Here is a 16,601-nt window from a genome sequence, read left to right on the forward strand (position 1 = left end):
TTGTCTTAAGGGGAGTGAATTCAGCATAGAAATTTGTAATATTTATTTCCTTTGTGTATTTTGCAAATGATATACTATATTAGAATAACATTTTAGTAATAAATGCAGTATTTTGTTTAACTACGTTGAATCAAGATACAAACTCGCTAAAATTCGCAATGTGTTTTAGCCTTAATCGGCTGAAAAGGCATTCCTTCATTCGAAAATGGAGCCTGAAACTGGAACCCTTGTTTCCTATCAAATTTCTATACTAATCATTCTTAAAACGAAATGAGGTGCTTTATTTTCTTGCAACTCCATTACAAACATTTATTTACGTAGTTAAGAGCTCAATATTTTTATTCATTTATAAATCTCCGTTTGGACTAATGTAATAGATCATTAAATTTACGATATATGCCCGGCAAAGAAACAAATTAATCTAAATTAATTTTGGCACATGCCCTAGAATCATTAGTAGAGGGTATACAAACTTCAGTCTCTGCTGCCCCCCCAACACCCCCGGTCCTGACTTGCAACACATTGAGCTGTTGCAGGGCGGCAGCTTCTGTTTTGTCTGGATGCTTAATAAAGCATATAATATGATTATTAATCAAATGTGGCGTATTGACTTTTCATTTGCTGAAGGATGCGGGATTTGGAATTAGCTTGAAGCGAACGCTCATATCATAAATCAGTAAAATGTGCTGTGCGAAGGCGAGAACGAGCGGCAGGGCGAGAGCGAGGAGCAGGAGCCGTCGAGCTGGAGAAAGTTTTGCACTCTGACCGTGTGACTGGCTTTAATGGCAGTTTGTTTGGATTGTAATACGGCTGACAGCTCAATGCTGTTTAATGCGCCAAACTTACGAGCTGCGTACACATTTTAATGAATGACGTCGTCAGTGGCAAGGACAATGGCACACCCACCACCCCTCGAATCGCCAGCCCACAAGAGCAAACCTAACCGCCCAAGGACAAATACTTTTCGACTCGAGGCGGCGCACAATTTCAATGAACTTTGATAAATCACGGCGGACGGGGAGTGCGGAACTTTGCGGAGATTGCGGGGCAACAGGGCCACTGCGAAGGGGCTTCGGATGGTTGAACTTCCTATTTTGGCTAAAATAGGCAGCGCACAGTGAGAAAAAACCCCACAATCTTATTTTTAGATCTACAAAATAGGCCTGCCCATTAAGCCACAATTTGTTATCTTTATGCAAATTGATTTTTATGCTCCCAGCAAAAAGATCCTATTACTTTACTAATTGCCATCAGATTACCCAGGTACACTTCCTTTATTTAGATATCTATTATTGAAATAGCATTGAAATCTTATTTAATCTAGTGAGGCTAAATTTATGGGTTTTACATTTATAATTCAAAAGCTTAAGGCAAAAGAGAAACTCTGAAAATTCCATGGAAATCAAAACGAAGCACGAAATAATAAAAATTAAATTTTGCCGCACTTAATAAAAGTTTAAAAATTAAAACTCTTATTAATGGTTGTGGGAAACCTGATTCACGAAACGAAACCAAAGTTAAACCAGCGACTTTTAATTTATAGACTCAGCATGTAAATTTATGTCAGCTTTAAGGCGATTCGGTTCGATTCAGGAAAACCCAACTAATGTTTAACCCGAAACTTTGGCTCATCTACGTAAAAGACGAGAAACCACAAATCCAACCAGCAAAATATTCCTTTGCTTTGCAAGCTCACTTTAGCTCTACATTGAGTATACAATATAATTCTACCTACTTTGAACAAACCGACTTCTATAATGTTTGGCTTATATCACCTGCATACCACAGCACGTCGTTAGCTTATCTTATAAACCTAACGTATCTGCTTATTTTATCAATATGTTGAGGAGCTGAAGAAATGTACTTTTTTCAATATATGATTATACTAGCGGATATAGCCCGGCCTTGCCCGTAGCACCTATAAAATAAATGTTTTTAAAAAGTTTTTAAAATGATTTTGAAACTGATCGGACGGTAAACAAACAACTTTCATACAAAACTATGAAATATCCCTCGAATGAATGAAAATGAAATATCCCTCAAACCGATCGGATGGTAAACAAAATGTATCTTTTCCTTTTATCATATAATATATATATAGAATACCCTTATTATTATTATCTAGAAATAATCCATTAAACTATGCTTAAAATTATGTTATCCCTTTATCTTGAATCGTCTGTGCATAATTTACAGAAAAGTAATTTGATTTCTCTTATTAGCTAGCACTAATCCTTTGAAAAAATCATCAAGGCTTAGCACTTGCTTTTATTTCCATTCTTTTTCTCTCGTTCTGGTTTTGGCCAAATACTCCGCCGGATCATTTCAATTTGCATATCTTTTGGCTGGTAAATACATACTCAAGCCCTCACAGTTCTCTTGTCCCCTTTCTCTTGCCAGAAAGGACAGTTTATCAGCACAGTTAACCACACACAGCTTATCAACTTTATAACATGACACAAAACATGCCCGGCTAAACAGACATGCGTGTCTGTGTCCGTGTGCGTGTGTGTGTGTGTGTGTGTTTTGGTTAGTGTGCGCATACATCCCCATAATTACCAGACACTTGAGCCACATACTTAAATCCTTGCCTTTGAGCAAACAATTCCAGAAAATTATACAGCAGCGAGACACTCCTTCTCTCCCTTCCGCCTCGCGCCCCCTTGCCAACCCCTTCTCGGTCTCACAATTAGCCACTGTCTGGGCCCTGTTGCCATGTTTAATGCATTTTTGGCTTAATATACGTATTTGCCCACAATAAAAAAGTACGCATACATTGCGCATTCGCCGCGTAGTGCGCTGCACAAGGGGAAAAACTTTCCCTGTGGAGGGAAGACGGGCCAGCTGGCTGAGGGACACAAATGAGTTGTAGAGTAGTAACCGCATTTACTAGCCACTCGAATTGTAACTCCCATGGGACAGCGAGCGCTGCGAAATACAAAAAGCAAAAGGCTAAAAACACAAACACAAACGCAACAAGGCATAAAAAGCTGTATAGAATGTTGCAATCAGTTAATTTAAGTGCAGGCTCAAACCGGGCAAAAAAAAAACAACAACAACGAAAAGTATGCGGAAGCCTTTTTGGCTAACAGATACCCTAACAAACTGTGTATCTTGAAGAATACCAATACAGCTATTTTCTAGCTAATTTTGACTGTTTTCAGAGTAGAAAGTAATAGGAAAAATATATCGAGTAACTTTTAAAATTTGATACAGCGACTATTTTTTTGCTGGTTCGCTTCAAGCTTCGTTTCTTGCGTTTCATTTTATTTTGTGGTACCAGAAAATATGTGTGTATTTGCCAATATGCTGAGTATTTCGGGTTTGAACCTTGAACCACTACGATTAACTATCGCTTAAATATTTAGCAAAAGTCATCAATAATTGATGAATTCAATTTTTATTAAAACTTTAATTATTTGTAATTTCAATTATTATGTTTAGTTTAAGTAAACCCAAGTAGCAAGAGGATTTGCTATTTAACAGGAATCTAGCTATACTCAAGTAATATACCCTGTATTACAAAGACTCTTCTTGCAACTATTGCCAATCTATGTACGAAGTCATGCATTCCTTTTGCATGCCTACGCTGTTTACAGGGTATAAAAAGCGTAGCAAGGGCAGCCACGAGTAGCAACAAAAAAAAATGGAAATTTCAATGTGCATACATATATAAACAAACACGCAGCAGAGCAAGAGAAATCTACGGGCTGCTAAACTGTGGGCAAATGCGGCAAGTGAGAGGAGTTGAGCAGAGAGTGACGAGGTGGGTTTAAGGGGGGGGGTGGAGAGAGAATTGGGTTCTCTGCTGGCAGAAACTTGGGCAGGTTTTGCCAGCTTTGACTGCGGGCAGACCAAGCGAAACTAAACGCACACTCACACACAGACACACACACACATAAGCGCACACACATAGAAAAGGACACACACGCACGCACACATACACACAAAAGCACAAGTGGCTACTAATGCAAATAATTTACAAGTAGCAAATGTGGGCGGTGGGCGGTGGGCGTTCAACGTGACAGACGCCGAGGCGAAATGTCGACAACAGCAGCAACAACAACAAAAGAGAAACAAAAATAAAAATAAAATGAAAGGACAGGAAAAAGCAACGAGAACAGCAGCAGCAGCAGCAAAATAAGAAGAAGACCAAGCAGGAGCAGAGAAGAGAAGCAAGTAAAAGGACATTATGCGTCTTTTCACATTTGAGAAAAAGGACAAATTTGTAAGGACAAGTGTAAGTGAGGAAAGCATGAGAAAACCTCCAACACATGACCAACCAACCACCCATCCCCCCACCCTCTCACACACACACACACACACACACGCGTGCATACAATTTGTGTGTTCACAGGCCAGTCGCCATTACACGATGTCGAGTGAAAATCAATGCGCTTAATTTGTGGAAAATACCCATAATAAATATATATATATAAATATAAATAAAAATAAAAGCCGAAAAGAAAATTATGAAAACTATGTGAAAAATTTGCATGCAATACAAATTTGCTGCTTTTTACATTGAATTAAAGTTTGAAGAAGGTTTTGTTTCAAAACCCGATATGTTCAGGCAGTTGGCAATTGTAATTTACATTTTTAAAAGTAGCAGGAAATTGTATCACGTAATTGAGAAAAATTCCTTTGTGATCATCTGCTAACACATGTATAAAGATCTGCATAAATTGTTAGGGACACGAGGCATCAGGTTTACATTTAAATTCTTACACAAACGGAAAATGGTGGGAACAGTAAAAAGAAAAACATTTAGATTACAGAGTTTATACAGTTTTCAACTAATAAATATATATAATACAATATTATTACTATCAAACACTCGAAATAACTTAAGGCTTGGTAATTATATTCTGCTCCAAAAAGTATGCTACAAAAATCTGTTTCCCCCAATAGAAAGACAGAAAATGGTTAATAGTATTTAAACAAAATGAAATCGATATACAAGGAAAAAGAGAGCACTAACGACTCTACATATACATTTATGATCAGGAAAATAAACTACCTAAATATATACAACTTAGAGACAATAAGAGCTAGATACTCAAGGTATAAAACCATAGTTATACTAGCATCTTTAAGAACGATATTATTATTGACAATATTTTTCAGAATTTAGGAGTAAGTAAGTAAAAATGAATTTGAAGCCTTAAAACAAAACTATAATAGTACACATTTTAAATACTTTTACTACCCAATATTTTTGTAGGATACAAACAAAATGGTGTCATATTCATTTGAATATAATACCCAATGAAATGACAAGAAATGCAAAAGATAATAACAAAGGCACATTTTTCATATTATGAAACACGAAACACAGCAGAATTTTGAAACTGTGAATAGGGTATCTGCTAGTCTGGCACTAACGACTAACTTGCTTGTACAGAACATTTCGTTGGTTGTCGACCAACATTTGATCTATTCTCCGAGCTTCAGTTCGTTTAACATTTTTCAGCTCCTGAATTCGGTACACATCATTTGTCAGCTCAAATGCTTCAATAGTTTACGTTGCAGGCATGGAATAAAATAAAATATAAAAGCATGAACAGATAAAGTACAAACAAAAACAAAAAACTGTAACCGAAATAAAAAAAAAATAAATAAATACAAAAACAAACCGGAAAATTCTTCAACTTTAGCTGACTTTTCAGAATTTTTGCGGCGACATCGTCGGCGGCGGCGGCGCTGGCGCGTGGAGGTAATTGAAGTGACGTTTATGAATGTCATCCGTCAAGCACTCAAGGACATTTACATACACACAAACACACACAAACACACACACACACATACAAACACACAGGCACGCACACAGAGTCAGACACACAGGGACATGCGTGGGGCGTTTGGTTGCTTGACAGATGCGCGTTACAGAGATTTTTTGTATACCACACCAATACACACAATGCACACGCACACACATGCACACACACAATGGCGCACACAAGCTCAAGTCACATGGCGCATACGCCGCGTTGTCGTCATGTACCATGGACAATATTAAAATTTTGTAGCATTAAGCAAACCAATTTTTGAATTAAAAATAAGAGTGGTAAGTTAATTTTAATTATTAATTTAAAAGCATGTTGCTTCACAGCTGTTAACTTAACAGCTGAGCGACATGTAAACGATTCTGTTAAGTCACATTGCAAATCTTGATTATTTAAGGAAATTTTTTCTAAATATCCCATCGTATTCTATGGAGGATGTTAGCTGCTGCTGCTGCTGCTGTGTGTTTGAGTATGTATGTGTGTGAGTTTGTGTGTGTTTATTTATGTGTGTGCGAAACAATTTAAAAATAAATACAAGAAACTAGCGCAGAACGTGGCGGCAATGGGTCGAATGAGCGCCTGCTGGGCATCAGAGACGCGGTCGGGGGGTCTATTGCTAACCGCGAGGGCAGAATGATAGATTGAAAAGGACTTGAATTGTGCTAAAAAGGACTAGCTCCCACTCTCCCATTCCCTCTCTCTTTCACTCTTTCACTCTCCCTGCCAATTTGGACAGTTTGTTTGTTATACGAATTGGACACGTTTTCGGGTTTCTCTACAGTTCATATGTCATTGTCTAGTTCTAGTTCCACACGCATCGTTTCTCATCATTCAAATGATTTGCGTTTTTCAGCTATTTTTCATGCACAATTTTTACCTTTCGCATAGCTGATGAGCCGCAACAGAACTCAAACTATTGAAAATATAAAAATAAAGATGAGGGACTCAAGACTAGAGGTTAAAGGTAAAGAATGAGAAATACTAATATATTATTCAAAATAAAATTTAAAATTCCTCTAAAATAATGTATTCTAAATAAAAATTGTAGTTCCTTACTTGTAATTTAATACAATTAAGCCTTTTCAGTGTTTTTACTTCTTTAACCTTCTCTTGAACTCGAAGATAAAATCGCTGGTTCAAACTGTGTACGTATCGTACAGCCCACGTGTTGGTCTTTCATCTTATTCTTTGGATGCGTGGCATGCATATGTGGATGCCACAGTGGCGCAGTGCAACACAGTGGCAACCCACTTGGCTTGTCTACTAATTAAAATGCATGCAATAACCTGAAGCCTTTGTTGCCACATTGTTGTTGTCGAGGTTGTTGCTGCTGCTGCTGCTGCTGCTCATGCCACTGTTGTTGTTGGTGTTGTTGTTGTCGTATGCGTAGAAGGACGCACAGCGTTCACAATTTGCACAAAGTGCTTGGACTTGGACTTGGACGGGGCAACGAGCTGGGGGGCGGCGCACTTTTGCTTTTAAGACGAACCAATTTTTTTTAGTATGGCCCCAAGCTGTCCGCCCCCTTGTGCCCCAAGCCAAACTATTGATAGCTTTATAAGCCACATTTTTAATTGTCTATCAACGCGTCTATTTTTAAGCACAAAACTTGCATAAAATGTCCTTGCACTAAGCTCAGCTGGCGCAGGATCACAATTTCCCAGGCGCATGCATTTTTCATAAAAGCAATTTAAAGGTCCAAATGAAGCAACTGTTGCTGTCATTGCTGCTGCTGCTGTTGCTGCTGCTGTTGCTGCTGTTGTTGCTGCATGTTGTGCCACGTGTTGCAACAAAAAATTAATGCAAATTTGCATAATAAATAAACACAATCAAGTGCAACGGCGCAACGAGCAACAAATTTTTGCGTGACTAACACAAAGTGCGGCGCATTGCAGGCTCATTTTTAGAGTACCCTAGAGCACGCCAGCTCAGAGCGGGTATATTTGTCAATTGTAATATATTGAGTATAAGATAATTTGAGCTTCCAGCATAGTATATACTAATCAAGACTCTTTCATTTGCCTAGTCGGACTCACACGTCTAGTGCACACTTATTTGCTTTAAACATAACTTCACAACACTTAAATATCGAAACATAACTTTTTAAGTATTGCAAAAGCCCTACAAAATTAATTTGTTTAAGCCTAAAGCTAAATATAAATCAATAAATAAAGAATTAGCCACAACATAAACAATTTTAAGCTGTAGATTTATATATACACTATCTATATAATTATTATTGTATCACATTTTTAGTTATACTTATTAAAAGCCCAAAAGAAAGTGCGCTTTTCTAAAGCATAGTGTTTAAATACATTCATTCATTTAAAACTAGAGGGTATGCACAGGGCGAGCATTGTCGACTTCGCACTTCTTGTTGATGCTTTTAAAGTAGTTTATTTACATTTTATGGTTGAATGCAGTAAAGCGATTTACAAAATTAGAGAGTGCTCCATGGAGCTCATGAACCAAATAAATGGATTTGTTGTGACAGTGCATGTCGAAAGGATTTCCTAAACAGATCGAGTAAAAGCGATTTGCAGGAACAGAAATATGCATAAGAGAGTTGGGATCAGAGTTGGGAATTTGAATAATGCATGTCTTGAGTAAATCTTTTTATTCATTTAAAAATAGCTTTTCGGGTAGTAAAAGAGCCTTGAATTATATAAGAAATAGCTTTTGACATAGTTATTAACATTAGATTAGCTTAGGTTAATAATATTTCTTAATGATATATTGTATATATAACGTATATAACTTACCCGAAAAGTACATCACCTTTTCTTCGAGCTTCATGCAGACCTGGGCAAAAGGATACAGGGACACATTGGTATGTTAATACTCTAGTAATATATAGTTTATACTTATTTGATTTTATGGTTTTGGGTGACAGCTACTCTATTTACTGTGACCTTGGGGAATATCGATTTTTGTATGGACTTGGCCAAAAAAAAAAATAAAAAATGTATCTTATACTTGTTTCGATTTTACTGAAACTACGGAATTTTTTTTAATGCTACGCAAGTAATTAAACAATGTCAAGGATTTTCTAAGCAATCGTCCAAGTATCTTCCGGTCGGTAGCGATAAATATTTGACAGGGTATATCAAATATTAAACGCAGCCTATTCATGCATAAATTGAGCCTCGCATGAATTGTTTGTTGTCTCTAACCAACAATAATGTCTCCATTTAAGTCGCAACACTTTGCTGCTCATTATTTTAACGACATTTGAAGGCAATTGTATACCCAAAAGCAAAACGCATAAATTACGCAAATGACCTTGAGATTCGCGAAGCGCTTTTATTACAAACGTCAAAATTTCGATATCGAGCTTTGAACCGAGCATGCAAAACGAGTGGGCGACGAAAAAGAAGAGAAGTAGAGAGAGAGAGACAGAGAGAGAGAGAGAGGGGGAGAACCGGTTCGCGTTGAACTTGACCCGCAAGCGCTGTCTTTTTTTTTTTTTTTTGGGCAACTATTCGCTACGCCGCGTGCAGCTATGCGGCAAATCGCATTGTTTACAAACAACATTCTAGAAATTGCAAAAGAAGCAACAGCCGCAGCAAGAGTATATATACTAATAACAACTACAGAGACAACAACAACAGCTGTTGCCGTTTACATGCGACGTCGCCGCTTCCGCAATGCGAGCGAAAGCTTTTGCGCTCACAGACGATCGCCGGCAATACGATTGCCAGAAGCTTTTTGACCAGACCGCCCAGCTTTTGCGCTCTGGGCAGACAAACTGGCCGCGGCTCTAAGCTAGTTTTAGTTTGGAAATTGACGCGCTGACAACACGCGGCAAACGGCAACAATCTATAAATAAATTGAAAAACTACAAATTTAAGAAAGAAACAGAAGAAAAAAAAAAAACACATTTCTATGCATAAGCAACAACAATTTTCTGTCGTGGAAAATTGTTTTGATTTTGAATTTTAAGTGAGTGCCAAACAGATTTCATTCAACTTATCGCATATGGCTAAAGCAACACAACACAAATGGATATGTCTGTGCGAGCCAGTGCCAATCGCTCAAGACATGCATACACACAAACATACATACACACATGTGTATTAACTGTAAATCAATCGTTTGATTGAGCGTTCGATTGATCAGCGCCTCTTAATAAAAGCTTACCTCATTTGGCATATATTATGCATTGAAAAGATCATAATTTGGCAATTAATACACTAAAACAAAAAATTAACTAATTGAGTTCCAAATTAGATGATATATTATTATGCCGGTGATCAGCTCTTTCTTAAGCAAACTCTAACTCCTTAGTAAACTTTCCATAATCACGGCGCAAGTTCGAATTACTTCATCACGATCGCCGCAAAGTGAAATCTGCGCATGGTTCAAAGAGATTTTTGTCTAAATGCAAAAAAACAAAGTTGTTTTCAATAAAGTTGTTACAGAAATCTATAAAAAAAAAAAACTAAATAGCTGTCAAAGCCAAAATAACAATTTTTTAATTTGTCTCCGTCAAAAACCTATTAAAATAAATCTTTGGTACAAAATTATGACATATATGTATTTCAACCTTTTTAAGTTACAGGTTTCTTTATTATTTAAATTTATGTTTCAATTTAAAAAAAAATTTGTATTGTATTCTCTGGGAGTTTATGTAATTTTTTCCACTTAAAATCAATTATACTTGTACAAAATTAAGTAAAGGGTTCAATGGCAAACCTGGCGTATACTTAACGTAGCACACGTCAATAATTAAGATTAATAAACTTTGCTCTCCTTAATGAATGCTATGACTCAATGAATCTGCGCCATAGTGGACATTATATATATACATATATACAAGATCGAAAAGAATTGCATCTTCCCAAAATATTCCCTATATATATATATATGCATATATATATGTGTGTAGAATATATATTAGCTAGTGGGCATTGATTGATTGCTAATTAGTTTGTTTTTTACTAGATTTAGAGCTAATTGACCCATTCAATAAACCCTATATATAAACTGCACCCACAGACACTATTCGTAAACACTTTTTTCTATGCTTTAATAATAATCAATTATATTTGAGAATGCATTTCTAGAACGAAGCGCCAAAACTTTATTCTTATATTTGTGATGATTAAGCTTTTAACATGTATATTTATGCTTTTGCTTTTACGTCAGAACTCAATGAATTATATTTTTTTTTTAAATGATAATACTTTTAACCAAATTTTAATCAAAGTAAAATGTTGCAACAAAAAAATGTGAGCTGGTCACAAGGAAAGAAGCACTATTTTCCTTTGTGCAACTAATTTAAATTAACTTATTGAAAGTTTTAAATACATTTCAAAGATTATACTAAATAAACACATATATATTTTTGAATATTTAACATTATCTAAGATTTATATATCCTTGTACAAATCTTCATGCTGATTGAATATAATTTGCATTAAAATGTGTACATATATATTTAATAATATATATATATATATTTGTAGGTTTTCCTGCGATACAAGAAAAGCGAGCTGACATTGACGTCACGAAAATTCTAATCAGTTGCCGAGCTCAGTATTTTCGTAAAAGTACAAATTTCCTGAAGTTAATCACCAGCACACACACACACACACACACACACACACACAGATACACACAGTGCCCTTGGGCAATAAAATAATTAGAATTACAATAAAATAGGCAAATCGCGAAATCCTCGAGAAAAAAAATCAAGCCAAGGCATATGTATACAATTGAGCGCAATTATTGTTAATAACAAAGCAAATCAATAGTAGCATATATACATATATATATATATACAGAGTATATTTAATATATATATGCTAAGAAGATCGCTTGAAGTCTTGAAGCATCAACGCATTGCTGATTAAGCACATACATATACCCTGCAATTGAGGCACAGCAGTTATTACAAGAGAAATCTTATCAGCAACAACTTCGAAACAAAAAGTGTAAGTGAAAAAGTAGCAATCAACTTAATTATGAAAAAAAAATAAATAAATAAAAACAAGTTTCAATTTTAATTATAAATTTTATACCTAAATTTTCATATATTTTATTTGATTTAATATTATTTAATTTTTTTGGTTTGTTTTTATTTTTCGTATAGTTTATTGCCACGAGTAACGGGTCGAGCAGTTGGCCGCGTGGCAGTTGGCCACAACGGGGCTTAGCAACATATTCGGCAAGTGGGTCAGTCTTGGATGCGAAATATCAAGAGTTGCCATTACATTATGCGCATAAAAATGCAACAGCCAACAACAACAGCAACAGCAACGGCAACAACAAGACAAACAACAACAGCAACAATAAGACGTGTCAGCAACAACAGCAGCAATTACAACAACAAAATGTTTCATATGTTGGTATTGGCGCTGCTGCTGTTGCAGCTCATGAGCGGGCAAATCGATCCGGTGGATGGCCTCAAAGTAACGGTAAGTTAGTAAGTTAGTTAGTTGGCCAACGATTACCAAGACAACAAGTATTTGCCAATCGGCTATTGGGTAATGTTTTTATTGAAAGAGTTGAAAGTGGCCAGCCGTGCGTATACTTGATATTTTATATTTATCCCATTGTTTTTAGACAAACATACTTGCCCCGGGCCGGGAGTCATAAATTTAGTTACATTTATTAAATATGCCCTACAAGTTGAAGCACTTAACTTAGCCTACTCAGTGCTTAAACCAGTTGCGAATCGTTACGTAAATTATTATTTAGGCGTAAAAGTAGTAAAGCTCTTTAAAACTCCTTTAAAACTGAAACAATTTCAGTTGTTAGCTGTTATTATAAAACTTCTCTGGTCGAAAATACGTCTTTATAATAGGAAATTAAATTAAATAAATATTGTTGGTATATGTATCTCTTCAAGAAAATCTAAGAATGCGATTAAAATAGCTTATCTGGTAAATAATATTATCTATTAACTGCGAGCACCACAACTACGTGTCTTTTTTCTACTTAATAGATAAAATCTCAACACTATTTTTTGATCAATCTTCATTTTACGAACCCCAATTCAGTAACATTCGATTTTTGAATAGGATCTAGACCTTATCATAGAGCTCAACATGTGTCAGACAGTTGGGAATCAATAAAACAAATTTCGTTTGTACGATAAGATATTCGACACTCACTCGCAATAATTTTGGACTTTGGTTTGGGATTAATAAAAAAAAAAAAAAATTGCGTTACTTCCAGAAAAAGTAAAAATATAATTATATGGCAAATATAAACTGACACATATGAACAGGCTCAATAAAAAGAAAGAAAGAAGAAAAAAAATACACCGAATGACTATTAAATATTGTTCAAGTGCATTGAATGATTGTGACTACCGATTATAATCTATAAACATATATACTATATATTTTTAAAATGCTCTAATGAGCTAAAGATAATGAGCCTAGCTCATTAAATGATGAGTAATTATAGTTGCCGTTAGATAAGCATTAATATCCTGAGCGATAACTGGAAAAACTTGGCAAACTTTTAACTTTGATCGGGCGATAATAGAATAATTTATGTCACACTCTATCCAGCTATATCAGTCAGTTTTGGCCCCCTCCAAAATTATGTATGACTGATAACATTTTTGGATGGTTGTTCCAATTCACATGGAAACTAGCGCGTGTCAAAGCAAAACAATAACAACGCATAATTACCCCACTTATGGATGCATATATGTATATTAGGCATTTTGTCGTATTTATTTAGCCCCTCTTCCGTACACTTGCCTGATTAGTTAAGGTATCAGCGGAACATGATTATATAATCTACACATGAAAAGTTTATGTTGAAGCCAAGTGCCGAAATGCAAAATTAAGTGAATACACTTTAAAAAAAAACCCTATAAACAAATCTGCATTTAAATATTTTATTGTTTGTTATGAGTCAGAAAAAAAGATGGATTAAAAAATTACTGTGCTTATTTAGACATTTTTCCAATAGAAATGTCGTTCATAAAGCTGGTCTAGTATACTCTCGATTTATTTCGCTAAGTGTACATAGTTTCGTATGTGCGCTTATTTATGTGCGCTACGTATTCGTTTATAAAGCAGCTGCGATCACCCGATCAACAACAAAAACAGCTACGCACATCAGCTGATTGTGCTCAATAGTTGTGCTCTGGCTGATAAGAGAGTTGAAGTACAAACATAACCTCGCTTCCGCCACCTCCCCCATGATCGTGACAAAGCTTTGCTGGCAAAACTTTTGCCACGCCCCTAACACTAATGAATGGCACACGACGCGCTGCCGCTGGCAAAGTTTGATGACGCGCTTCTTGTGCTTGGACTTTGCCATGCGTCGTTGTTGTTGTCGCTGCTGGTGGCTGATGCGTTCGCAACTGAACGAAAAGTTTCGTTAAGCTTTTGCGTGCACGCCTTTGTTGTCATATTAACGAAGCACAAAAGCGCGCGAGAGAGCGGTAAAGAGCGTGCGAGAGAGAGAGAGAGAGAGAGCACGCTTACAACAATAACAAACATTTATTTTCTTGTTTTTCTTGATTTTGATAAAGCGACTTAAGACCATCTAATCACAACGCCCACCTGGCGAATGTCTTTTGGCAGCTAAAAAAATAACAAGCGAACTTTGATACCGATTTAATTTTCCAAACATCGCGTATTGCTAGGATGAGCCATTAGCTTGCTATAAAATTATTAATAAACACACAAAAAAAAAGTGGTGTGATCATTAATTAGTTTTAGTCTGACTAGGAAAATAAAAAGCTTGGGAACGTTTCATATGTGGGTCATGCATTAAGTCTTGTAGATAGTGCCAAATGATTGAATATGTTAATTACTAATATAAAAATAAATATAATATATATAAAATAGATATAAATTGTGTCTGTTGTGCCTTTGGAAGCAAGTGCTATACACATTTCTACATACATATTAAACATAATTAAATTAAAGTCAATTAGTTAGATTCCAAAACGCTTCTTAATAATCATACTTGTTTTTTTTTACAGGCCACTCTCATAACGAATCACAACTATCCCGTGGAGGAGCACACCGTACACACGCCTGATGACTATATTCTCACTATTTATCGGATACCCACCTCCCCCAAGAGGCAGCAGCTCAATGAGACACAGCAGAAGCCTGTGGTATTTTTGCAGCATGGCATTTTGTGCGCCTCGGATGATTGGATCATCAATGGGCCGGAGACATCGCTGGCCTACATGTTCGCCGATGCCGGATACGATGTGTGGCTGGGCAATGCGCGCGGCAATACGTACTCGCGACAGCATAAGCACATACATCCGGATACATCGGATTTCTGGAAGTTCAGCTGGCATGAGATTGGCGTCTATGATCTGGCTGCCATGCTGGACTATGCCCTGGACGTGAGCAACAGCACATCGCTGCACTTTGTGGCACATTCGCAGGGCACGACCACATACTTTGTGCTGATGTCCTCGCTGCCTTGGTACAATGATAAGGTGCGCTCAGTGCATTTGCTGGCGCCGATTGCGTACATGCGCAATCATTCGTTCATTCTGTCCAAGCTGGGCGGCATATTTTTGGGCTCACCCTCGTTCCTAAGCTGGGTATTGGGCAACATGGAATTGTTGCCCATTACTAGCATACAGAAGATAATGTGTGAGCACGTCTGCTCGGTGGGCTCAATGCTGAAGTTTTTGTGCTCCGGACTGCTGGACTTTATTGGCGGCTGGGGCACCAGACATCTAAATCATGTAAGTAGAAGCAACAATCCTAACTGGTAACTAGAATTTTAACTATCTGAAAACCCTATTTCAGACCCTATTGACAGACGTTTGTGAGACCCATCCGGCTGGCGCTTCCACCACACAAATTATACACTATCTACAGCTATACACATCGGGAGATTTTCGACAATACGACCATGGCAAGGAAAAGAACGAGATTATCTATCGACAGGCCGAGCCGCCGTCATATAATGTTCAAAATATCAATAGCTGTGTCAATATGTACTACAGCGATAATGACTATATGTCCGCTGTGGAGGATGTTGAATATTTGGCCACATTGCTTCCGTGCGCAGATCTCTATAGGGTGCCCTACAAAGACTGGAATCATTATGACTTTCTGTGGTCTGTCAATGTCAAAGAAGTGATAAATAATAGAATAATTGATAAAATGCACAGTTATGACATCGAGCACGACACGGGCATGAGTTTCTAACTGATATATATATATATATATATATAAGTGAGCGGTCCCAAGTATAAAAAAAAAAAAAAAAAAAACAAAACAAAAAAAAGCTTAGCCAAATCAAAGAAGGGTACTCAGAATGTAAATACGTGTAAATAATATGGTTAGATATGAGCATGTGCGTGATATTTATGGTAATATTATTGTTTAAGTTGCAAAAGGTTTGTGAAATGCTTCTAGTAAAATTAATATAGTTCTTAGTACGCTATAAAATATACGATACATCATTGTTTTTTAAAAACACCGCCAAAATAATGTTATTATTAGGGGGAGTTTTTTGATAGCTTGTGCTATCGATAGTCAATAAACTGCAATTCCTGTTGTTGACAGAAAACTCCCTCATTCAACAGATTAGTCAGTCAACACAATATGGGCCTATCTAACATTTACCTAGCTAGCAAATTATATAGCTCTCAACAAAGAGTACGTTAATTCAGTACTTTTGAATATACGTAGACATACACATATACATTTTTTTAAATAGCCGCCAGAAGCTCAAATGTTATTATTAGCAGAATCGATTGCCCACTTAACAGAATGCAGCTGCAGTTAACAGTTAGCCCGTTAACAGTTTGCCTTCTGCCTAACAGCTCTCATACTGAACACACCATTCGCTTTCAATATAAACAGT

At 36.5% G+C, this 16,601-nt stretch overlaps 2 protein-coding genes across 4 annotated transcripts in view; one reads left to right on the forward strand and one right to left on the reverse strand.

Annotated features, from left to right (window-relative positions):
• The window catches only part of Nckx30C (solute carrier family 24 member Nckx30C), a 63,076-nt gene that overhangs the window by 46,245 nt on the left and 230 nt on the right, over nt 1–16,601 (reverse strand). The window contains exon 2 of one of the 2 annotated variants that reach the window (XM_032437781.2): nt 8,549–8,588. The exons of the other annotated variant lie outside the window; for it this stretch is intronic. The gene's annotated coding sequence lies outside the window, so the exon portion shown is untranslated. The remainder of the gene's footprint in view (nt 1–8,548; nt 8,589–16,601) is intronic. 2 annotated transcript variants of the gene reach the window in all.
• Nucleotides 8,583–16,213, forward strand: LOC6628798 (lipase 3). Of its 2 annotated transcripts, none has more exons than XM_015172567.3 (5): nt 8,583–8,616; nt 11,255–11,722; nt 11,881–12,205; nt 14,743–15,471; nt 15,536–16,213. In XM_015172567.3, the coding sequence occupies exons 3-5, from the start codon at nt 11,975–11,977 to the stop codon at nt 15,938–15,940; spliced, it is 1,365 nt and encodes a 454-aa protein (XP_015028053.1). In that variant the 5' UTR covers nt 8,583–8,616; nt 11,255–11,722; nt 11,881–11,974; the 3' UTR covers nt 15,941–16,213. The 2 variants fall into 2 exon arrangements, with proteins under 2 accessions (XP_015028053.1, XP_002051221.2); XM_002051185.4 differs by lacking the exon at nt 8,583–8,616 and adding an exon at nt 9,474–9,728.

This window comes from Drosophila virilis, chromosome 4 (assembly GCF_030788295.1).
Source record: "Drosophila virilis strain 15010-1051.87 chromosome 4, Dvir_AGI_RSII-ME, whole genome shotgun sequence".
In the NCBI taxonomy this organism is placed as follows: domain Eukaryota; kingdom Metazoa; phylum Arthropoda; class Insecta; order Diptera; family Drosophilidae; genus Drosophila; species Drosophila virilis.